The 26,159-nt window shown below is 45.2% G+C and overlaps 1 protein-coding gene across 1 annotated transcript in view; it reads left to right on the top strand.

Moving 5' to 3' along the window:
* Positions 1-16,791, top strand: part of LOC136620463 (oocyte zinc finger protein XlCOF7.1-like) — a 39,028-nt gene extending 22,237 nt beyond the window's left edge. The window contains exons 4-8 of the mRNA XM_066595248.1: positions 3,455-3,553; positions 3,631-3,754; positions 4,656-4,720; positions 9,963-10,083; positions 12,640-16,791. Of these exons, the coding sequence (XP_066451345.1) occupies positions 3,455-3,553; positions 3,631-3,754; positions 4,656-4,720; positions 9,963-10,083; positions 12,640-14,189 (1,959 nt within the window). The 3' untranslated portion in view covers positions 14,190-16,791. The remainder of the gene's footprint in view (positions 1-3,454; positions 3,554-3,630; positions 3,755-4,655; positions 4,721-9,962; positions 10,084-12,639) is intronic.
* The last annotated feature ends 9,368 nt before the right edge of the window (positions 16,792-26,159 follow it).

The raw sequence follows: 26,159 nt of genomic DNA, 5'->3' as shown, positions 1-26,159 counted from the left end.
GGTCTATAGAACATCATCAGCGGAATAACCCCCGAGGTTCATAGAACATCATCAGCTGAATAACCCTGAGGTCCTCAGAACATCATCAGCTGAATGACCCCGAGGTCCATAGAACATCATCAGCTGAATGACCGCGAGGTCCATAGAGCATCATCAGCTGAATAACCCCGAGGTCCACAGAACATCATCAGCTGAATAACCCCGAGGTCCACAGAACATCATCAGCTGAATAACCCCCGAGGTCCACAGAACATCATCAGCTGAGTAACCCCGAGGTCCACAGAACATCATCAGCTGAATGACCCCGAGGTCCACAGAACATCATCAGCTGAATGACCCCGAGGTCCACAGAACATCATCAGCTGAGTGACCCCGAGGTCCACAGAACATCATCAGCTGAGTGACCCCGAGGTCCACAGAACATCATCAGCTGAGTGACCCCGAGGTCCACAGAACATCATCAGCTGAGTGACCCCGAGGTCCACAGAACATCATCAGCTGAGTGACCTCGAGGTCCACAGAACATCATCAGCTGAGTGACCCCGAGGTCCACAGAACATCATCAGCTGAGTGACCCCGAGGTCCACAGAACATCATCAGCTGAGTGACCCCGAGGTCCACAGAACATCATCAGCTGAGTGACCCCGAGGTCCACAGAACATCATCAGCTGAGTGACCCCGAGGTCCACAGAACATCATCAGCTGAGTGACCCCGAGGTCCATAGAACATCATCAGCTGAATAACCCCAAGGTTCACAGAGCAGCTGTTAATAGACAGAAGTAATCCAAGACGATCAGAAAGGCGATCGCTTCCATGGAAGGTTAGAGGTTTGTCCGGAATGTTGTACGATTCTGATGTGGATTATGAATCTGATAAAACTGTTGCTCTGGAAACTATGACTCATAAATGTATATATTGTAACGCCCTTATGTGGAAAGAAGAGACTCCTGGTGTGTGTTGCAGTGGTGGTAAGGTGCAAATTCTGACTTTGAGCCTTTGCTTCAGCCGCTCTATAGCTTAATTATGGGTCTTCACTCGGAGCACTTTCAAAGTGCAAGGACAGATGTACCAGTTAGTTGGTATCTGCTGCCTTTGTCCCAACAAAAAGCTCAATTTTTGCAGAATATGTCCTAAATCTACTACTTGCCAGAATACGGAAATGTTGTGGGTAGCCTTGGCTGTCGCCTCTTCTGGCATTGCTGCCACATTACTAGATGGAGGTAAGACGGCTCATTCTGCTTTTAGATTGAACTTAAATCTGATACATATGGAGACACATCTGTGCAACACATCAAAGCAGAGTAATATGGTTTTCAGTACATTATATGGGACTTTAAATAGCACCATTGAAAAATACAACTCGCCCTGCAAAAAACGAGCCCTCATACAGCGATGCCCATGAATAAATAAAGGAGTTACGATTTTTTTAAAGGGTGGAGGAAAAAACAAAAAAGGGCGGCGTCACCGCTTTATATCTCTGGGTCATTACGAACACAAGAATACCACATGTGTAATAGTGTTTTTCATTTTTTTACAAAGTAAAGGGAGAATGGTGGGGTTTTGGCACTTTTATTTTTATATTTTTTGTAATTTCTTAAATTGTTTTTTTTCTACTTTTTAAAAATTTTTGTTCCTTTAGTGGGAGATCCCTTCCTCTGTCAGCCCTTTACATGCTGCGGTCGCACAGACCGCGGCATATAAAGGGTTAAACAGCAGGAGATCGCTGGCAAATCCAGAGGCTATAGTCAAGCCTCCGGGTGCCACAGAGACCCATCAGGACCCCCTCATCACATTGCGGGGGGACCGATGGTGACAGCCCTTTACATGCTGCGGTTGCACAGACCGCGGCATGTAAAGGATTAAACAGCAGAGATCGGAGGTTTTCTCCATTCTCAGCTGTAAGAGCTGGTGCCTGGCTGTCATCTGACTGGCAAGCACCAGCTCTCGCTGCCACAGGGGACCATTGGCCGGCTTTTGACAACCTGTAAACAGTGCAGGATTTTAAAAAAAGAAGCAGGAAGTTGCCGGCAGCTATCTTCCTGCTTCCGTTTTTTAAAGTCTTGCACGGTTCTGTGTGGGACTGTGCTGGCAGAACACAATGCCACAGCTTGTTGCATTGTGCTCTGCAGGACCCATAGTGAGACATAGCCCGGAAATCTTTTGGGCTATATCACTATGGGCAGTGGAGCTCGTCCCGGAAAAATTCCAGGCGTGCTGAAGGGGTTAATGGGGGTGTTACTGTTCTCTTAGCTGGAGACTGTCCAGACAAACTTTACCAATCGTGTCCAGGGGAACAAGAGCCGAAAAAGTAAGAACATGTTTAAAATCTTCATATTTGTGGCCTCATATTCAGAAGCTCTCCCTAATAACAGATGTGAGAGTTCTCTTAAGAGGTGACGCTTCCGATGGGCATTTTTCAGAGATATTACTTAAAATAGGAGACGGAGAAAACTCTACACTTGAAGGTAAGATTAGTATAACGCCAAGCTTAGCCATAGTGGTGACATCTCTTATAGAGTGTACTGCTCAGGTGTCCCCGACATCTCTGACATCACAGCGAAGCCTATAACTTGTGATTTTTATCTTCCTAAAATGACAAAGCTGCTATTAATGATCTCGTGTTGAAATCATTAAAAGGAGAAAAAAAAGTTATATAAGTCTATAGATTCAGTACTACAAACTGATGACGCAGTAAACTATCCTGTGGAATTCCTAAACACCCTCAACCCAGCCGGTCTCCCACCGCATAACCTCATTTTTAAGATTAGCGCACCAGTTATGTTACGAAGAAACCCAAAACCCTCCAAAACTATATAATGGCCCCAGACTGCAAATAAAAGTTCTCCATTTAAATGTTATTGATGCCACAGTAATCACTGGATGTGCTGAAGGGGAAACTGTATTCATACCACTAATACCACTAATACCCATTGAGTACCCATTTGAGTTCAAAAGCCTGCCGTTCCCCCTCAAGGTCTGCTTTGCAATGACAATCAATAAATCGCAGGGGCAGTTATTGAAGGTATCCGGAATAGACTTGAGGGAGGACGGTTTATCACCCGGTCAGTTCTATGCGGCTGTTCCAGAGTGAGTTCCTCCTGCAGTCTGGTGGTCCTTGTACCTGAAGGTAATACTACGAATGTAGTTTACAAAGAGGTCCTTCACTAATAGGATTATAATACAGGGATTATTAGAATGGTTTATATAATAAACACCAAAGATATATGATAAAGAAAGATAAAGGTTTATAACATAAGTTAATTAGTGACGGGTTAGCAACATAATAATTATGTAGTTACGATTTGTAGCATCTAGAAGTGTAATATGAACTTCACGAGGAAGAAGTCAAGGACAAAAGCTGGTTCTTCTATATGCTAACAGATGGACATGACTGAGAAGGTGAGGGACTCTGTAGATGTATGTAATACCATTTATTAGTCCGTCTCTTCTCAGGATTATACAGCAGCAACTCACTACCCAATACATGAGGACTTCAAAGTGCAGAAGATCCTGGAACATGTCCACAAGATGACTGAGCTGCTGACAGGAGAGGTGACACTGCGGGGAATGAGGGGGCATTATACAGTAACAGGAGGGCTGTGGAGGATGACTGCATATTGTGTTGTCAGGTTCCTATAAGGTGTCGGGACGTCTCCGTCTATTTCTCCATGGAGGAGTGGGAGTATTTAGAAGGACACAAGGATCTGTACAAGGAGGTCATGATGGAGGATCAGCAGCCCCTCACATCACAAGGTAATAGACATATAGAAGTGTACATCACCTTAAAGGGGTTGTCTCGCGAAATCAAGTGGGGGTATACACTTCTGTATGGCCATATTAATGCACTTTGTAATGTACATCGTGCATTAAATATGAGCCATACAGAAGTTATTCACTTCCCTGCTCCGTTGCTGGCGTCCCCGTCTCCATGGTTCCGTCTAAATTCGCTGGCAGCTTGCTTTTTTAGACGCGCTTGCGCAGTCCGTTCTTCTCCTTTCAGCACGAGCCGCTTCAGTGTGCTTCCCGCTACAGCTCTTCTGCGCATGCGCAGACGAGCTGTCACTGCTCGGGAGCACGCTGGAGCGGCCATTCTGTACCATCCTCTGTTAGAGGAAGGTGCAGAGCCGCCCAGCTGTCCCGAGAAGCCGCCCAACTGTCCCGCCGTCCTGGTAAGTGATGGGCCGGGGGGGCTGCCGCTGCGATGGGGGGGGCTGCCGCTGCGATGGGGGGGGGGGGCTGTCGCTGTGCCGGTGGGGGGGGGCTGTCGCTGTGCCGGGGGGGGGGGGGCTGTGCCGGTTACCTGCTGCCTGGCGGTGGGTGACTGGTCGGCCGTGCTCACTCCAGGGGTCCGGTCGGCGGCTGCCGGGCGTCTGGTTGTCAGGGAGACACAGCTGTTAGCGTCTCGGGAGCGCGCACGTCGGGCTACAGCAAGCAACGGGAAAAGAGCCGGCGGCCATCTTGGGAAAATTTTTATAAGTTGCTGAAACGCTGGAACGGTAAGTACAAACCATCTAGAAAAGTCATTTACAGGGGGGCTTAGTAATGTATGCTTAATTAGGGGGACTGGGCAAAAAAAAAAAATCCACTCCTGCCTCGAGACATCTCCTTTAAGTACTTGAAGATGGAGTCCAGTCACTGTATGTGTGTCTTACAGATAGATCCGGTAAGAGGACATCACCAGAGAGCCGCCCCAGTCCTCTCCATCCACAGGATTATCCGGTACGTGGAGAAACTCCCTATAATCTGTAGAAGGCTCTGAAGGTTCTGCATTCAATACCAAATTGTCCCCAACCCTTTGAGACGAACGTTCAGATTAATCACAGAAAACGACTGAATGGCAAACAAGAATCATGCGCTTCTCGTTTGTCGTTCAGTTTCAGCCAGCATAACGATCAGCGGCGGCTTGTGCGCTTATCCTGCAGTTTAACCCCTGATTGTTCACTGTGTGACATAGGAATGTAGAACAATGAACAATTACATGGAATGATAAGCGTTCAGTGTAAACACAGCCAAGAACTGGAAGACGAACAAGAATTTGTTTCCTTCTCATTTGTTATATGCAGACAGAAAAATCATTGTTCGCTCATTTACACGTTGTTGCGTGTAAACAGTGATCGTTTAGTCACTTACATTCACTGTATAAACAAGCTGCTCCTGCCAATGATAAATCTCTTACTCTAACAGAAGTTTCTTTCTGCACTGAAACAACTTAAGGCTCATCTAGCTAAGCTGAATCCTAGTTTCATCTGTTGGTATCTTCCATTTGAGATAATTTTTCTAATGACCTCGCCAAGGATAGATATATGCATGAAACACATGTGTGTGTGTCTCTGTCTGTGTGTGTCTCTGTCTGTCTGTGTGTGTCTCTGTCTGTCTGTGTGTGTCTCTGTCTGTCTGTGTGTGTCTCTGTCTGTCTGTGTGTGTCTCTGTCTGTCTGTGTGTGTCTCTGTCTGTCTGTGTGTGTCTCTGTCTGTCTGTGTGTGTCTCTGTCTGTCTGTGTGTGTCTCTGTCTGTCTGTGTGTGTCTCTGTCTGTCTGTGTGTGTCTCTGTCTGTCTGTATATATATCTTCACATAGAACCTACAAATCCCAGCGCATTCCTATATCGATTAAACCCTTAATACTCCTATGATCATTACAAGAGCTTGCAGATGAAATAGTCTTTTATTTTTAATTGTATTTTTCCTGAACGCATACATTTAATCCTCAATTATTCATTGTATCAAATCTCCTATTTTATTCCTTATATATAATATCTAAATAGACTTGATTTCCATTAAGGGAAGCCATGCAATATGCATATGGGATGGAGTCACATAGAGGTCACATAAATACATCACTGAAAAAAAGAAACAAAACTTAAAAAAGGGGTTTTATCATTAAAAGAAAAATTATCTAAACTTACCTATTCCTTCCCTGTCTGTCTCCTTATCACATCTTCTCCTGGTTGAGCTTCTCCAGTGCCCCAGGTCAGCTCACTGCAGGCTGGGCCCAGCTTGTTATGAAGGCTGCTTATCACAAACTCCTTCCTGCTGGGTCAGTGAAGGTCACATCCCTGTTCTGTAGCTTCACTGCCTAGGAAGGAATTGTGATAAATTTCAGAGACAGCTCGCATGAGCAATCTCTGAAGAAGATAGGCAGTCCCCCTGCTGGCCTGTGAGCTGTGACGTAACATTCATTGGCAGACTGCCAACCTAATGTACGTAACCTCACAGGAAGAAGTAGAATCAGGCAAGTGGAGGTGAAGTGAGCCTTCGACTGCAGGAGACAGGAGAAGATAAGGGAGGTGAAGAACTGGTAAGTAGACTGATGGGGGAGGAATAGATAAGTAGAGCATTTTTCTTTTTTAGTGACAGAACCCCTTTAAGTATTAAAGCAAATACACACAAGATAGTATATATGTTCAAAATAAAAGCCGAAGAGAGAACAACACCACCACATCCTAAACAGTATGCGGAAAACCCACCCTACAAGTGTGGCCTGTAGTGGTATTCCATATTGAGCCCCTTCGGTGTCATAGTATCCAGCTGAAAAATCCAGCCTAACACTTTCTTCTGTAGTATTTTAAGCCTATCCCCTCCTCTTGGTAGCAGCGGCACTCAATCTATCACATTAAATTTTAGCCGGCTCACTCCATGGTTAGCCTCCATAATTAATTCTTCTGTGTCCGAATTTTGCTTTCATGCTTTGTTATGCGCACATGGATTTCAGTACATGTCAGTCCCACATATGCCAACCCGCACAGGCATGTGATGAGGCACACGAGAATCTCCCACTAATAGAGTGTTTCTTGCCTGTCAACGGGTGGCTAAATGTGTCACCCTTTTGGATATTGCCACAACACGCACAGCCAAGACATGGAAAATCTCCATTCTTGGTTGGTAATAATGTGTGTTGTACTGGTCCCACACTGGGGATCACCAGGGAGCCAACCAACTTATCTCTTAGGTTGGAACTTCTTTTGTACGCCATTATTGGGGGTCCTAGGAATTCCTCAATATTACTACAGCATTTAGACAATAAAAGTCAATGTTTTTTAACTATGCCACTGATCCTCCGACTATAAGGATCTTATGTAGATGAAAAAGGAATCCTTTTAGTGTTAGATTTCCAAGTTTTTTCAGCCAGTAAATCATTTTGCGCCAATTCCTTCACGTTACACCTGGTCTGATCTAACAACCTCTCAGGAGGGTATCCTCTCACTATGAATCTCTGACAAACATCATCCAGACGCCTGTCAATGGTCTCATCATTGGTAGATCTCCTCACACGAAGCAACTGGCTCCATGGGAGCAAATCTAACATTTTCCTTGGATGTTGACTGTCAAAAAGTAGAAGGTTGTTTTTATCTGTAGGTGTTACATGCAGGTCAGTTTTTTTTTTTTATAATTATATTTTTATTAACAGTTTTTTCATACATAAAGAAAAACAGGAATAGAAAGGATATAAGGGAGTAGGAGGAAAAAAAAAGAATTATATATAACAAACAAAACAACGGAGGTACAATTCCATTTTCCAGATATATCACTGTTTTGTACGGGTTGCTTACTAGTCAGGCCTTGCTGTGTGGGGAGCTATGACAGGGGTTATGTGGATGTGGAGAAATAGCTATGTGTGTGCATCTAGCTGGGGGTGTTTGGGAAAGGGGTGACTTTCTGTACTCAGGCTCAGACAGTCTCATCTGCCTGGGAGTCTTTTGCCGTGTATGATTCTGCCACCACGGATTCCGATCACAGAGGGTTAGATGACGTGTAGTCCAGCCAAGCCGCCCAGAACGATAGTCGGGGGGATTTGGTAACAAATCTGCGTGAGTAGGCCTCCTCTAAGTGGAAGGTGCAGTTCACTGAGTTTTTCACCTCCAGAATAGAGGGGGCCTCTTTTGATCTCCAACCCCTGGCGATTGTCAGCCGCGCTGCCAGAATAATGTGCGAGATAAGGGCCGAATGGAAAGGAGACAATTTGTTAGTGTTCAAGAAACAGAGGGCCAATGCTGGGTCCGGGGAAACAAACTGGTGTGTAACCGAATAAATAAAGTCAAATACAATGTTCCAGAAAGACCGTACGACTGGGCACGACCACCACATGTGGAAGTAGGTGCCTTTCGCGCCACATTCTCTCCAGCAGGTTTCTGGCACTTCTTTATTCATCCTGGATATTCTTGCTGGGGTCAGGTACCAGCGCAGGAAACTCTTTTGGGAAGCTTCCCAGTGGGAGATGCCGTGTGATATCTTTTTCGTCCAAGCAAGTGCACAGTTCCAGTCTTTTAGACTAAATTGTTGTTTGAAATCCGTTTCCCAAAGCGTCATATGGACTGACTTGGATTGTGCGAACTGCGAGAATGAGTTCTCGTAGAAGGTTGATGTGCCTCCGGAAGTACCCACAGGGAGTGAGAAAAAAATGAAAGCCGCCTTGGGGAATATTGGATTATGGATGTCTAAGGATTGTAGTGCGTATCTTAATCTCAGCTATGAGAAACCCATTTTACTAGGGAGATTGAATACTTTAGGTCAGTTTTTAAACACTCTCCCGATGCAATCACCAACAGGTCAAGGAATTGTATCTCCTTTCTAGAACACGGTAAATTTAAGTTCAGTATAGAGTTCAAATACTGCTGAAACTCCATCAGTTCTGTTTTGGTACCCAACCATATGATGAAAAAAATCATCTATATAGCGGTACCAGCATCTCAGGAGATCCCAAAACCTCGACGTGTACACAGACTCTTTTTTTAAATTCGCGCATGTACACGTTGGCATACGTTGGTGCCACGTTAGAGCCCATGGCTGTGCCCTGTCCCCCCAAATAAAAAATAATTGTTTGAGAGGATGTACCACAACAGCGACAGGACAAAGCCACAGCAACCAGAGGATAAATCACAACCCTCTAGATCGCCTTCCACTGCCCTAAGTCCCTTTTCATGGGTAATAGACGTGTACAACACAGTCACATCCAGGGACGCCACTACATATGGTCCTGTAAGTTTAAATCATTAATTTTCTGAAGAAAATCTCCGATATCATTTATGTAGGACTTCAGAGAAGAACCTAAGGACCCTGTCTAAAAGGATAGAAGGAAATGGTGGAGATATTGCTGCCGGCTCCATAATCATCGGGACGACATAGCTGGAGGATTTCACTTAAAAGTTTATTAATGGTGTTGGTAACAAAGGGGCATTAGTTTGGAGGGTGCGCTGTTTTATGTATTCTGTAGAATGGCAGGAGAGAGGTCTTCCTCATACACGTTGTTGGGGCTAGAGCAACGCATTTCTCCGAACAGAATAGATGATGTTATCTGTGCGGAGAAACCAAAACCTGAAGAAGATCCTTCCCTTCATGAAATCGTCAAGGCCGATATGATCCATGGGCCTCGCGGTAATTTAACCCCCAATGCACCCTGTATGAAAGAAGGTCGCTGCAGCAAGAAGTATCCTCGACCCTCCTGAAAGACACACAGGAGACGACAGATACCCCAGTGCCGGCGAAGACCCCCGAAGGGCGGTGGTTTCACCGGGGAGATCCTTGTGTAACCCTGGATAACCGCTGGGGGGCCTAATAATCCTGTTCCTTCACCTACATTTGTTCCCATATATAACATAGAGTATTGCAGTTCTGTAAGATCTATACAATACATGTAAATATGGTAATAAAGGCAGCGGCCGGGCTTCATTTGGTCTTGTAAATGATAGCGATGAGATCACATTATATGAAGTGGTCGATACATCAGCAGTTCTGAGGCCGTCTGGAGAATTCTGGGGTTTCCCATACATGAAAGGTTTCCAACAGTCGTTCATCTCGCTGTTCCTTCCTACTATGTATGGAAATGTAAGTTAGACCTGCAGCTGGCTCCCTCATATAACTACTGCTGTCCTGTCATTACTGGTCATTATGCTAATTAACCATTTTCTCCGCTCATCTAACACGTTCCTCTACATCTGTCTGACTTTTACAGTATTTGTTTCCCAGCTTTTCCCTCAGGGTAATGATCTGAAGAATATTGATGCTGCAGCCATAGTGGTAAAAGAAGAGGTAAATGTGAGGGGTGATGAGCGGTGGAAGGAGGAGATCCCTACAGACACCCGTCCAGGTGAGTAGTAACCACCGAGTAATGCAGAGAACAGTCACATCTTCTGCTCTTTCATCACCTGCAATGTTTTTGTGTTACATTTTTAAGCTCTGCGTTCTGTCAGATTGTTCAGCTGCGTATTCATCCATTTAGCCAAAACACAAATTAAATGTGGATGAAAATGTGATATCGCTACAGGAGATAACCCGTGACGAGCATTTATATATGCTGATCTCTGCTGATCTCTTTAAAAGGGTGTGTTTAGGGATTCCCATATATGACAGACCATCGTGTGGAAGTACAAAGGTGGCAGCTGTAAGCCAAGCAAGGGTACATAAGCCTGTCTTGTTAAACGGAAGCCATTCATAGACCTCATGTCTGCACACAATGTAGATACTTGGAGGAAGTGCTAGGACAGTATGGTTGGGGACAACAGCTAACCACCGGGCCAAAACATCTACTGTCTTGTATTTAAATGTCTCATCGTTGTAATGACTGCAAGACCGATGGCTGACCTACAGTGATTACAGGGGTAATTGCTTTTACTTCTAGTTCTCCTCTTATACACTGGTGTTTTGCCAACTGGAAAACCAGCTTTAAAAAAGGACAAGTGGGTTGATACGACACGATTTATTAATTCAAATGACTAAATGATAAAAATAAAACAGTTATGTAAAAATAGGTGATATTGTATATACATTGTGTTAACAATTCTTAAACAACGGTTACATCAATACTTACATCACCAAGAGCCTCAGGTATACTTATCTGTTTTGTATATCAACCGGAGAAGCAGCCTTGAAAAGTTAGAGAACAGGAGGGCCTCTTGGGAACCACACAGTGAGAGGGCATTCCCCATCACAGGTCCCAAATGCTTCTAATTTTCCCAAACCCTCCCCTGTCCTTCATACCTAGTAAGTATGGTCTATTGCCTGATTATTTGCATTACACATATCAATGCATAGAGTTGCTTGTCTGAAAAGGTCACAATCTGAAGTGACCATTAACCAGATCAGACAAACAAAACTGATTCTTAAAACAATGGCAGCACTAAGCACCAGGTATATATAAGGCTTCCACATAGGCTTTTGGCAGTTGGCCATCCAGGCCTATGTTTTTGTGTGTATATGCACAGTTACACACATGATACTAATTGATGACTGCTGGTCCCATCCCATTACATTATTTTAAATATCATTCAATGTTGTCTATTATTCAAAAAGACAAAAAGTATTTAGATTATATTTCAGGGGATATCACCTATGGGTATTTTTTGAGTTTGGCAATTAGAATTGTGTTTATCTAACCCGGAGTATTCCTAGGGCAATTTAATAATATAAGCAGTGATAATAATTGTCCAACTATTGAACAATACATACCGTATATACTCGAGTATTAGCCGACCCAAGTATAAGCTGAGACAATAAGTTTCACCACTAAAAACTGGGAAATCTTATTGACTCGACTATAAGCCGAACTATACTCGCGTATATACTAGGTTAAAAAAAAAAACCCTCCATACTCTCCTCCTAGTCAGCATCTGTGCGATAAGCTGCTTTAATTCTCCCCGCTGTCCTCTCTGCTTGGTTCTGTCAGTGCTGTGTAAGTAAGCGCTGTGGTTGGATTGAGCGCCAGCCAATCACAGCTGGCACTCAATCCAATCACAGTGCTTACTTACACAGCACTGACAGCAGGGGATTTGAAAGCTGAGTAGGGAGATGACAGCGGGGAGAATTCTAAAGCAGCTTGATTGGCTGTGAATGATCGAGCACCGGCTGTGACTGGCTGACGCTTGATCCAATCACAGCTCTTACTTACACAGCGCTAACGGCGGGGGATGACAGAGCCGAGCAAAGAGGAGGGCAGGGGATGACAGCGGAGAGAATTCAAGCAGCCTACCGCACCGCCGCCAGAGACACAGACGCCGGCTGGGAGGTGAGTATGGAGGTTTTTTTAAAAGCTTTCCTTGACTCGAGTATAAGCCGAGGGGGGCTTTTTCAGCACAAAAATGTGTGCTGAAAAACTAGGCATATACTCGAGTATATACAGTAAGTGCAGCATTTTGTTGTGACGTTTGCATATATTAGTTCATTTCACATCCCCTCCACAAACTGCTTCTAGCCAGCCTGTTCTACACTTCACCATTGTCATGAATCTTTATAAGTAAATTATATTAGCATTGGAGGATAATGTACAGAAGTCAAGTGACTTTTATTAACCCCGGGGGATAATGTGCAGAAACAACTGCTAGATTACTCTTACACCAGTGATAAGTTGGGCGATTATTGCCCCATGTGAAGGTACCTTAGCTGTCAAACCCCTGTGATTGTAGCTGGCAGGTGTCATATGCTTCAAACAACCAGCACCCACTGGGTAAGCAGCGGGCACATCTCTCAAGCACACTTCATATTCACCCTGCACCTCTATGATCTACATGTAAGTCACAGAGGGGGAATGGGTTAATTATTGAAATTTGCTTCAAGCTTTCAAATTTTGTATAGAAATTTTCTATACAAATATTACAAAATATCAACGATATATTTTCTTTTACACAAAAATACATTTTATTGTTGGCAGATGCCGGTACCAGGAGCTCAGGGGAATATCGGATGTCTTCAGATCTTAACGCAAAAGACTTCAATATTGCCCAGGATACATTGGAAGAGCCCACTATTACCCCAGATAAACCCTCAGCCCTTCACAGCAAACATCTATCATCTGATCCTGCTACACAGGTCCTGCTTTCTGATGCATCAGAGACTACTGAGCCAGATAAAAGTCACCGCAGGGATGTTGAATATCAAAAAGCTCCCACAGCGGAGAAGGCATTTTTACATCCAGAAAGTGGAAGATGTTCTATAAATAAATCAGATCTTGTTCCACATGACAGAAGCCACACAGGGGAGAAGCCATATTCATGCTCAGAATGTGGAAAATGTTTTACTGTGAAGTCAGGTCTAGTTACACATCAGAGACGTCACACAGGAGAGAAACCATTTTCATGTTCTGAGTGTGGGAAATGTTTTACTGTGAAGTCAGGTCTTGTTATACATCAGAGAAGTCACACAGGGGAAAAACCATTTTCATGTTCGGAGTGTGGGAAATGTTTTATCCAGAAATCGAATCTTCGTATCCATCAGAGAATTCACACAGGAGAGACGCCATATTCATGTTCTGGGTGTGGGAAATGTTTTATCCGGAAATCAAATCTTCTTGAACATCAGAGAACACACACAGGGCAGAAACTATTTTCATGTTCAGATTGTGGAAAATGTTTTGCTTCGAAATCACGTCTTGTTATACATCAGAGAACTCACACAGGGGAGAAGCCATTTTCATGTTCTGAGTGTGGGAAATGCTTTATCCAAAAATTGGGGCTTGTTAGACATCAGAGAACTCACAAAGGAGAGAAACCATTTTCATGCTCAGAATGTGGAAAATGTTTTCCTGTGAAATCAAATCTTGTTATGCATCAGAGAACTCACACAGGGGAGAAACCTTTTTCATGTTTTGAGTGTGGGAAATGTTTTATCAAGCAATCATGTCTCGTTAGACATCAGAGAACTCACACTGGGGAGAAACCATTTTCATGCTCAGAATGTGGAAGATGTTTTGCTGATAAATCACAACTTGTTCTACATCAGAGAACTCACACAGGAGAGAAGCCATTTTCATGTTCTGAGTGTGGAAAATGTTTTATCCGGAAATCACAGCTTGTTACACATCAAAGAACTCACACAGTGGAGAAACCATTTTCATGTTTTGAGTGTGGGAAATGTTTTATCCAGCAATCGGGTCTTGTTACACATCAGAGAACTCACACAAGAGAGAAGCCATTTTCATGTTTTGAGTGTGGGAAATGTTTTATCGGGAAATCAGGTCTTGTTTCACATCAGAGAACTCACATAGAAAAGAAACCATTTTCATGCTCAGAATGTGGAAAATGTTTTGCTTCAAAATCACCACTTGTTATACATCAGAGAACTCACACAGGGGAGAAACCATTTTCATGTTCTGAGTGTGGAAAATGTTTTATCCAGAAATCGAAGCTTATTAGACATCAGAAAACTCACACAGAAGAGAGAAACCATTTTCATGCTCAGAATGTGGAAAATGTTTTCCTTTGAAATCACATCTTGTTAGACATCAGAGAATTCACACAGGAGAGAAGCCGTTTCCATGTTCAGAACGTGGGAAATTTTTTATGCGGAAATCACATCTTGTAAAACATCAGAGAACTCATTTGAAAACATTTTCATGTTGTTAATGCAGGAAATGTTTTACTCTGGAATTAAGTCTTCTTCTACATGAGAGAATTCACACTGAAGAGAAGTCATATATTTATGTCCAGAATGTGGGAAATATTTTACCCAGCAATCCTATTTTGTTAGACATTAGAGGGCTCACGCAGGGGCAGAGCCAGATTCAGGTCCTGAATGTGGGAAATGTTTTTCCTTGAAATCGTATCTGGTTAGACATCAGAGAATCCACATGGGACAAAGCCATTTTCATGTTCAGAATGTAAGTAAAAGGGTGGAAAAAAAAGAGGTGGCACTACCCGAATCAGTGAGTGATTTGGATAAATATAAGCAGGGGAACATGCAGAATATATGATTCTTCTCTCTTGTTAAGATGGTGGGTCATGGAAAAGACCGAGTTGTTCAGGTGCAACCAACCCAATGAAAGTCATACTGGCAGGTGAGACTATTCTGATGGATTAGTGAAGGGGAAAAATTACGCTGTGTGTAGGCGCAGCTGACCAAAATATAAAGTTCAGTACAATCAGAAAGTAAGCTCAGCTTCTCAGTTTTATTTTAAACCAGCATAAAAAGACGCATTTCATGGCAACGCCCCCCTCAGTTATAGCTGGAGATACACCTTGTGTTGGCTATTGGTATGTGCATGGTGTATATATTTTGGCCAGCTGCGCCTACACCCATTACGTTTTGTTTTTCTTCACTAATCCATGTTTAGAATGTGGGAACGTTATGGCATTCAATTCATTCTTGTTAGCCCATAGTGTTTTTGCGTCCTGCCTAAGTGGGCTTTAATCCCTAAGGACATAAAAACATGCATCCTGCGGGGATTGAAGCCACATGGGCTATGGACATGACAGCTCCATGCTGTTAGTGCCCGGAGGTAGCTGACAATGTGGAGCTGTCATCCCAGGCCACCGGGAGACCCACGGCAATTCAATCACCGTTATCCGATGGATAGCGCTGATAGCATTAAAGTGCAAAAAAGCTTTAAAAGAATTTAAAGCTTCAGCTGCCCACATGGATCAGATCCATGGGGCAGCTGAGATTGCTCACCGCAGTCCTCCATGCTGTCCTGCAGTGATCTGGTTCTCCAGGACCTGGCGGCCGCCTTCTGCGCATGCACGCCAGGCGTCATTATGTCAAGCGCATGCGCAGAAGGCTGGGAGACCCGGCAAATTTGAAATCTGGCTCACGGCTTCTAAAGGTAGCCGGGAGGCAGGACATGTCACCAGGGCCTGTGATCCCTGTTACCCAATGAGTAATGGAGATCACAGAAAAGTGAAAAAAAAAGTTAGTTTCACCTCGCCTTATAGATCTGATCCATGTGGGGAGGTGAAAATGCTTACTCCAGTCCTCCAAGATGTCTGGCGGCAATCTACAGCTGCCACACGTTTCTGCGCATGTGCCGATGTGGCACGCATGTGTAGAAGGCCAGAGAGCCCGGCAAATTTAAAATTCCCCTGCACCCGGCTGTCAAAGATAGCCGAGTGCAGGGAGATGTGACCGGGGACCGCTGTATGCGGTTCCCGGTCACATGATCACTGCTATTCATCGAACAACGGTGATCATGGAAAGTTAAAAAGTGTAAAAAAAAAGTTTAAAAAGTTAGTTTCATCTCGCCTTACGGATCGTATCTATGAGGGGAGATGAAATTACACAACTAAGGTCCCCAGATTTGTCCCCCAATGGGATCTTTATCCACGGACCTTACCCCTGCTTTGGTGCATGCACTCATCAGCATAATGGCGGATGCATGCGCAAAAGTCAAGGATTGCATGGGAAATTTAAAATCTCCCTGCTCCTGGCTACCAAAGTTGTCCGAGACCCTGGAGATGTCACAGGGGCCTATGATATGCGGTTACTGGTCACATGATCGCCGTTCTCCAATGGATAATGGCGATCGTGTAAAAGGTTTTTTTAAAAGTTGAAGTTTCATCTCCCTTCACTGATGTGATCTGTGAGAGGAGATGAAACATCTTCCTGAAGGCCTCTGCATTTGAACCCTGATGCGATCATCCTCCATGGACCTTTCCGGCTTCTGCGCATGCGCCCGCTGGCAAAACGCCAGACACATGCACAGGAGCTGGGGAGCCCAGGAAATTTTAAATCTCCCTGCTCCTGGCTACCAAGGGTCACTGAGAGCCTGGAGCGGTGACCAGTTGCCTCGTTGGGCGTTCCCCAGTCACATGATAGAAAGGTAGCGATCTGCCTTAGCCTGTTCTCACATGACCGGTTAGGAATTGCGGATTCCACATGAGTTTGTTCTGCGGTAATACACAGATCAATCAAAATGCATTGGACTGTACAATTCTGCTCAAATAAGGGGGTTGGAATCACGTAACCACTTGCGGAAAACAGAACGCAGCATGTTCCATTTTATCGCTGAGATCCGGGACATAGAGCCCATTGTGCTCTATGGTCGCAGATATACCCGCAGCCCATATGTAGCTATTAGAGATGAGCGAGTATACTCGCTAAAGGCAATTGCTCGAGCGAGCATTGCCTTTAGCGAGTACCTGCCCGCTTGAGACAAAAGGTTCGGGTGCCGGCGGCGGGCAGGGAGCTGCGGGGCAGAACGGAGGGTATATCTCTCTCTCCCCCACCCGTTCCCTCCTGCTGACAGCCGCTACTCACTGCTCCCCCGCACCGGCACCCGAACCTTCCGTCTCGAGCGGGCAGGTACTCGCTAAAGGCAATGCTCGCTCGAGCAATTGCCTTTAGCGAGTAGACTCGCTCATCTCTAGTAGCTATATTGTGTACGGGCTGCGGGTACCTGCGCCATCGCTAAGCGATTGTGCAGGAAATATAAACAAATAAAGGTGTACAGCGCATGACCGCCGATGTGAGTACACAGTTATGCGCAGTACATTACACAGCCGTACGCAGGGCCACGGCCGGGCTCACAGCTGGCATCCTGCAAGCGGATTCCACATACGGCCATGTGAGCCCGGCGTTATTCAGACCGCTACCTCTAATACATAATTTACAAGAAGCCCCCAGAACGCTCACCTTACTGCAGTTCGAGGAGCAGCTTGTTGAGCGCCTTCTGTGTGAGACCGCCCCACCTCAGCAAGCTTACGAAGCCTCACAGAGCACCACTTTTTACACCCCATCCCTGCTGCCGAGGTCAAGAAATGCCCCCTAAAAAGTGTTGGGTTTGCAGCAAGCATGGGAGGAGGAGGGATACCCGGTTTTAGTGCTCCATATGTTCAACCCAACCAGGCCTCCGTAATTACCTCTGTCTTCAGACATACCACACAGTTTACATTATTACTTTTATTCAGGGAACACCAAAAAGGGCGCTGGAGGGGGGCGGTATTTTTAGGGAGTCAATTTGTTTTTTCTACAAGTGGGCAATGGGGCCTAGAATTTATCCAGTTGTGCCCTGAAATCCAATGGGTGTTTCCTCCATTATAGGCCTAGCCATGTATCCTATAAGTAGATTGGAGCTACACTGGGTATGTGTCTAAACACGGGACGAACAGGGGCATTCGTTTTGGGGTGCAAGTCTTCATTTATATCTGTGCTGTACAACAAAAACTTTTTAAAATGACACAATTGCCAAAAAAATGAAAATCCTATTTTTTTTTCCTTCTGCTTTGCTTAGATTTATTCAAATATTATGGAGTCAAAATACGCAGTACACCCCTAGATGAACTGTATAAGGGGTCTAGTTTTCAAAATGGGGTCATTTGTGGGGGTTCTTTATCGTTTTGGCTGCTCAAGGGCTCTACAATTGGGCAATGGGGCCTGAAACACCTCCTAGCAAAATTTCTGTTCTGAAAACCACCCACTGCTCCTTTCGGTTTGGGCCCCGTTGTGCATACGGACATAATATTAGGGCCACAAACAGGGGGATCCATTTTGGGGTGTAAATTCTCATTTTCATGTTCACTCTAAAAAAAAAAAACTGCCTTTAAAATGACATATTTGCAAAAATATAAAAAGTTTATTTTTTTCCTCTAAATTGCATTAACTCTTGAAAAATAACTGTGAGGTCAAAATACTCATGACACCACCTCAGTGAATACATTAAGGGGTGTAGTTTTTTAAAATGGGGTCATTTGTGGGGGTATCTATCATTCTGACTCCTATGAGCCTTTGCAATCTTGGCTTGGTGCAGGGAAACAAAGTGTTCCTCAAAATGTTAATAATTAATGTTAAATTTGTGCGTCTCCTAAATGGTTAAAAAAAGCAAAAGCTTTTCAAATGTGCTTCCAGAATAAAGTGCTCGAGTCCAAAAACACCCGAACCGAGTACGTTCACTCATCTCGAGTTGTGATGGATAGAAGGGATACTCCAGTGGCAGGACAGATCTATCAAGAACATGGGGGAAATCCAGATTGCTTAAGGTTTCTACTAGAAATGAGCAAGTATACTCACTAAGGCACATTACTCGAGCGAGTAGTGCCTTAGCCGAGTATCTCCCCACTCGCCTCTAAAGATTCGGGGGCTGGCGCCGGTGACAGGTGAGTTGCGGATGGGGGGGGGGGGGAGAGAGAGAGATCTCCCCTCCGTTCCTCCCCGTCCCCCGCCGGCTCCCGAATCTTTAGAGACGAGCGGGGAGATACTCGGCTAAGGCACTACTCGCTCGAGTAATGTGCCTTAGCGAGTATACTTGCTCGTCTCTAGTTTCTACCATAAGAGTAGCAAAAAAGCATTCAGCAGCAGAGCTGAAAGGCAAATGATTTTAGGGAATTAACCCTTCAGACGCTGCAACTGTGCAACAGACATACAGAAGATTGACATGACAGTTTTGCACAGTGCATCCACAGAAGACAATACATGTATAACATATATGGAGGGACCCCGCAACGACGGTCTGGGACACTGCAGCCCCAGCAATAATCGTTCCTGTGCTTTTACAATATGATGTTCAGGTCTGGCTAGGGAAGATGCTGAACCCCATCTTCATAGTCCTGAAACCACACCAGGACATAGCAAGCTGCATGGATAGGGGTTTTACCATCATGGAAAATAGCAACTCTCTGAGGAGTCCATGTCTATACTGTCTGCACCAGTGGTTGGGCCTGATCAGCCAGAATGTCACTATAGTCCTCGGCAATTGCCCTCCCTTTGAAGGTGATGAAGGGCGATTCAGAAAACCATGAGATAGCTCCCCATACCATGACTGATGCACCACCATGCTTGACTATGGGAAGCAGACGGGTGGGATGACGGGCTTCCCTCGATGTTCACCAGCCATAAACCCATTCTATGGTGGGAAATAACATAAGGGAGTATTCATTGGACCAACCACATCAGCAGAGCAGGAGTTGTGCTCATGGGACCACTGTAGTTGTCTTCGTATATTCATTTATGTATTGCTGCTCTGCTATAATAACTCAGTTTGTGATGTTCTCTCCTCGCTCTAATGGTCGAGAGGATGCTGGAAATAATGACCAAGCTCAGCAGTCACTCTGGCTTCAGATGTCTTCCTATTAGAAGTCACAATCCGCTTCACCGCCCTTCTGTCTCTTTCACTAAGTCTACACTTTCGGCCATTATTGTGGTCATCAGATGATGTTTTACCGTCATGGGTGGATTCTGGCACCACTTTTGATACTGTACCCCCTGGCATACCAAGTAAACTGCTGGTTATGCTGACAGATGCAACAGCTAGCCTGGCACCATAATCCCCAACATAGCATCAAATGGGATGCTGGTCCGCAGCTGAATGTGTGAACATCTGCCTTTGCTTGGATTACTATATGATGCTGGGTGGGGGTCGACCCAGCTGCCAGTTCATCATCAATTTACATGTCGTTATTCCATGATATTTGCCGCACAAATGTAAAAAAAAAAAACCAAGGACCTAAAAGGAGTTTTTTTCTGCAAAACTTGGCAAGCAGTTACATTTCAGAGAGATATGCCATCGATTAGCGTTGTGGTGTGATTAGATGAACGATCTTCACACTGCATTCTACAGCACACAGAGCTATGGTTATGTCTAAAGACCTAGAAGTGAGCGCCTAAATCCTGCCTTCGCTGTTGTGCGGCACGTTGCCGCCACAGCCGCTGTGATAGTATGGGGGGCCATTGCATATGACAGCCCGCCTAGTAGTGGTACGAGGGACAATAACAGCTCAGCGACATGTTCAGGACATCCTGCAGCCACATGTGTTCCTCTCATGGCAGCTTCCAAGAGGCATTTTCCAGCAGGATAATGCCCGGCTGCAACACAAGGGTGTCATAGGAATGCCTTCACCGCATTGCCACACTGCCATGGCTGCCTGGTTGCCAGATTTATTGGCATTAGAACATGTATTGGACCATCTGGGGTGACAACTTACACAGTGTATGAGTTTGCATGATCTAGAGGCTGTGATGGTCTGGGGGAACAATCGCATAAGACAGTCGGTCCCCCCTAGTAGTGGGACAAGGGACAGTGACAGCTCAGTGAAATGTTCAGGACAACCTGCAGCCACATGTGTTGCTTCTCATGGCAAGGCTTCCAAGAAGCATTATCCACCCTCCATGCTCATCCCCCCTCCTCCCTCCTCGTATCACTTCACAACTTTGCCACACTGCCATGGCTGCCTGGTTGCCAGATTTATTTGCGATAGAATATACAGAACCTGTATGCTTCAATGCCGACCTGTATCATATCTTGTATCCAAGCTAGAGGTGTCCCAACATGGTACTAGAGCCTCCCTTCAATGGTTAGTTTTCTACAATAAAGTAAGCTTTTCTTCTGCTATTGTAATCCCTTACTTATATCAACGTTACAATCACACAGTTTCATTCAATTCTGACAACTCCGAGGTTACATTTTCTTGACGAGTGTATATGTTATGGGGGAACCGTGAGCAGTCCAGATGATTGGAGGCAACACTGGTCACAACTTACTTTAGAAGATCTCATCATGGATTCTGTAGTGATTGTTACATTGTAGGCAATGAGCTGCCCTCTATCAGTTCTCCTAATCAGCAATGCCTTTGGTCATAACAGTTTACAATTAATTTCAGAGCTACAGTGATTATTTGTACACAGATACACAAAAACATGTTCCCTACCTGCACATCCACACCCACAGCTCTGCTGCATACACTGCAAAGCTCTTGGATATGACAAACCCTCAACTCCAAGTCAGTAACAATACTAGTGCATGCCCCCATCATGTCCCATCTAGACTACTGCAACATTCTTCTCTGTGCCCTCCCATTCAACGCTCTTGTGCCTCTCCAATCAATCCTCAAGGCTGCTGCCCAGTTTATCCACATCTCCCCCCATTACTTCCCCACGTCTACCCTCTATTAATCCCCTCACTGGCTGCATATTGGCCTGCGAATCCATTTCAAGTTATGATCATTGATGTACAAAGCCGTTCACAACCTGCCCCGTCCATACATCTCTGACCTGTTACCCCGACATCTCCCCACATATAACCTCTTATACATAACCTATCCCGTCCATATATCTCTGACTTACAGTAGTATCCAGATACCTCCCCACATATAACCTCCTATATACAACCTATGCCATCCATATATCTCTGACCTACAGTAATATCCTGATACCTCCCCACATATAACCTCCTATATACAACCTATTCCATCCATACATCTCTGACCTACGGTAATATCCAGATACCTCCCCACATATAATCTATATACAACCTATCCCATCCATATACCTCTGACCTACGGTAATATCCAGATACCTCCCCACATATAGCCTCCTATATACAACCTATCCCATCCATATACCTCTGACCTACGGTAATATCCTGATACCTCCCCACATATAATCTCCTATATACAACCTATGCCATCCATATACTATACCTCTGACCTACGGTAATATCCTGATACCTCCCCACATATAACCACCTATATACAACTTATGCCATCCATATACTATACCTCTGACCTACGGTAATATCCTGATACCTCCCCATAAATAATCTCCTATATATGTAGTGGCCCAGAGTCTAAGTGTGTGTGTCTTTATGTATTGCTACTCTCTTTTTATTGTTTTGTGCTGTTGTGTGTATTGGCTCAGACATGTCACGTAAGAGTTACTGTAAGGTGACCAGACATCCCAATTTAGGCAGGAAGTCCCCCTTTGAGACCCTATGTCTTGCCTTCTGCAGCGACGCCCGGCGGGACAGCCATTTGTTTCACTTTTGGGACATCTGGTTACTATAGTGATTACAAGCTGGGGTGCCACTGCTCCTCAGCTGGTAATCACTTTGCAGCACCATGGCGGATGCACAAACTGATGTTACATGTTCAGTTTGTGCATCCAGGATCTTCTTTCCCTCTCCCCTGACCTCTCCTCTTTAGTTCCGCAAGAGGAGAGGAGAAGGGAGGAAACACTGCTCGGGTGCAAACGCACTTCCTCCTGCAGCAGTGCCCAGAAGAGGAGGAGTAGCGGTACTCTGAAGACCAGGAAGAGGGTACGTTTCATGGGTTTCATCAGCGTGATGGACATTATTACTACTGAGGGCCACTGTGGGCGATACTATTACTACTGAGGGCCACTGCGTGGGACACTATTACTGCTGAGTGCACTGTGGGGGTCATTATTACTACTGAGACCACCGTGGGGGACACTATTATTACTGGCTCCATTCTGCACATGGCAGCATAAATCAAGCTGACTTACGGTATGTTTACACGCGGCAGAAATGCTGCAGAATGTCCATAGCAGAAATTTCCACATCATTTCTCCATCCAAACAACTGTCAAAATCTGTACCATTGGTGGGGATTTTGACTAAAACTCAGCGGTGGATCCATAGCTGATTTCATACTATGTGGTGCTCCCCCTCACCTCCTCCGTAGGCTTCCCGCAGTCAGCGCTCCCTGACATTCCAGTTTCTAGCGGTGTGGTCAGGTGCAGTGCCACTGGTCAGGTGTGGCCACTACAGGCCGCTGGGAACCGGAAGCTGGGGAACGCTGACAGCCAAGCGCTATGGAGGAGGTGAGGGTTAGCGCCGCATAGTATGAAATCAGTTGCAGGCACGTGGCTAATTTTCTGTCAAAATTCACACCAATGGCACAGATTTTGACTGTTATTTGGATGCAGAAATACTGTGGAATTTGCTGCCTGTCTTTTTTAAAATGGCCCCGTACTTTTGATAAGAACGGAGGTAAATATCATGCGTTGTGGTAAGCCCCACCCACTGCCCACACCCCTCTGTCCCGCTTTGACCGTGGAATAATCTGGTCACCTTAGTTAAGGTCTGGTATCTGGAAATGTAGAGAAACCGTATGCCCCTGGTTTTGGAGAACTATTCCTTTGATTATGAACTCTATTTACCGAGATCATCAGAAAGGGGCACTGACGTCACGAAGACTAACTGGTATTAAGCTTGGTTTCACATGGTTACCTATTACGGGATTTGTGGACAGCCAGTTAGCCTTTGGGACGAAAAGGAGGAGATAGTGGAGCCACGTGCAGTGTCTGAGGAGCGGGCCCATAGCTGAGGAGATGGCTGGGTAGATAAGGATTTCTGTCACGATAGCTCTACCATCTCCTCCCATGATGGTAGCTCGGGGCCCAATGATGTTACTGCTAGGGGAGGTAACAGGGAAAGAGTAACTAGCTGTTACCTTAAAGTCTGTTGTCTCTCGTGACGCCACCGTTCCGTCCTCTGCGGTGAGTCGTAATAAATAGTCCACTCACAGGGATAACTTTCTGAACAAAACTGGGAACGGTCGGTAATGTCCATTTGCTTAACTTCAACAAAGTTCCCACATAACAGCAGTTTGGAACAAGTTACACTTCTAGAATGTAGTGTGACAGGGAGGCTCTCTCACATTCATGTGTGCTGTATAAAAAAATGGTTTTAAAAGGACACAATTACCAAAAAATGAAAATTCTAATATCCATCACGTCCATCCTGACAGCACACATGGAGGTTGCCCCGCCTGTGTTCCTTGGAACAGGAAGGAAAGTTCTTTAAAAGGCCAACTCACACCGCTTGACTCAAGTGTCTTCCTGTCCCAAACGGACTCAGAGGGGAGTTCGCAGTGGTGTGGATGGAGGCTGCAGGCTGCATAGCGCTACTCACTGGGGCGCGGGGCATCCAGCCGGGGAAGGCAGTTTCACGCTCCATCCTGACGTTCGGCACCAGCAGAGGGGAAGAAGCGGCAGGTGCGGCTGCTTTGTGCTCCTGTTCCCCAACGTGTAGCGGCGGCCAGCTTCCGGGTATGTAGCGGCGCCGCGTCGTGCGCGATGATGTCAGACGCAGCGCTGGCGCTTAAAGGCGCCAAATTCAAAAATGGCAAATCCTCCTACATGTTTCCCATGCTCCCTTCTTGCAGAACAAACGCCACGGACAGCACTGAGGGTGAAAAGGGGATTGTGCCAACTGTAAGTAGTCCACTTGGATAAAAAATGGGTAATATTTTGTGAGTAGTATTTCACACCTGGTATTAGTAATAACTTCTCCTTTATAGGAGGAAGCATTAAAAACTAAACAGGAAAAAAAAAGGATAAAAAGGTGCACGTTATGTACCAAAAAATTGGATAACACTAAGAGACCAATTTGCTCAGACTGCACTTCAAAAATAGTGAAGGACGAGCAACAAAACCTACTACAAAGCATTCGGGAGATGGTCCGCGAGGAAGTGCAGGCTCTAAAGGAACAATCCTTAGACTCCCAGCCAGGGCCGTCCAGGAAAAGAGCCCGCACTAGGGATTACGAGGTCTCTTCACCTGAACACTCTGAGATGGAAGATTCAGACGATTCATTTGAAGTGTCAGCTCCTGCGCCAGAAGAAGAGAAAAAATATTACTTCTCTAATCTGGACCTGAAAGAACTAATTTCCGCGGTACGGATTAACATGGAAGTAATGGACGTACCGCAAGTTAGATCTGTACAAGACGAAATGTTCGGGGTCTCAGAACCCGTCACAAAAGGAGTTTTTCCGTCAATGAAAATTTGTGAAATATGATTTTGGATGAGTGGCATAAACCCAGACTGGGCTCCATTATTCAGAAGGAATTTAGAGAGAGACTTTCCTTCACCACAGAGGATGCCTCTCTCTGGCGTACGATCCCAAAGGTAGCTACAAGTAGCAAAATTAATGAAGAAAACCGCTTCCATTTTAGGATAGTTCCCAACTTAAAGACCCAATGGAGCGAAAGATGAAGGGGTTTTTAAAAGGGGTGTGGGAGTCAGCTACTACAATCATGGAAGCCAACATAGCGGCCACGTCTGTGGCTAGATCCCTATACTTATGGCTCAACCACCTAGATTCCCACCTCCACTTGAAGACCCCTAGAGAAGAAGAAATCCTCAAGTGCCTGCCACTGATTAAAAAGGCGACAGGCTTTTCTAGCGGACGCATCATAGGAATCTGTTAGGTTTGCTGAAGAAGTGCAGGACTCGGTAACTCTGCTAGACAAGCTTTGTGGCTTAAATCATGGGCAGGAGATCAGACGTCAAAGTCCAAATTGTGTACTATTCTCTTCCTGGGCGAGTACCTCTTCGGTCCTACCCTGGACAAGATTCTGGAGAAAGCGGCGGGCAAAAAGCTAGGATTTCCGACCCATTATCTTCCCAAGAAAACAGTACCCTTCAGAAGAGATTGCAATCCAAGGGGAAAGAACAACGGAAAGTCAGGTAGGTGGTCATACCCGAAAGGGGGTAGAGGGAGACCCTCTGGGTTTCCCTCCAGGCCCGATCCAAGATAAAGAAATTACTGTGGGGGGCAGACTTCTTCAGTACTCAGTAAATTGGCTGCAGATTTCAAAAAGTCCTTGGGTACTGAATGTGGTCTCTTCGGGTTATAAAATAGAACTAAACTCAAAGCCCCCTGAAAATTTCTGCATAACACCGCTGCAGTCTTCCGGCCTCCAAAAGCGATTGGAGGAGGGTGTCTTT

This window comes from Eleutherodactylus coqui, chromosome 3, assembly GCF_035609145.1.
Source record: "Eleutherodactylus coqui strain aEleCoq1 chromosome 3, aEleCoq1.hap1, whole genome shotgun sequence".
Taxonomy (NCBI): domain Eukaryota; kingdom Metazoa; phylum Chordata; class Amphibia; order Anura; family Eleutherodactylidae; genus Eleutherodactylus; species Eleutherodactylus coqui.
The sequence above is the reverse complement of the archived record's forward strand: the minus strand, read 5'-3'. Positions and strand labels throughout refer to the sequence as shown.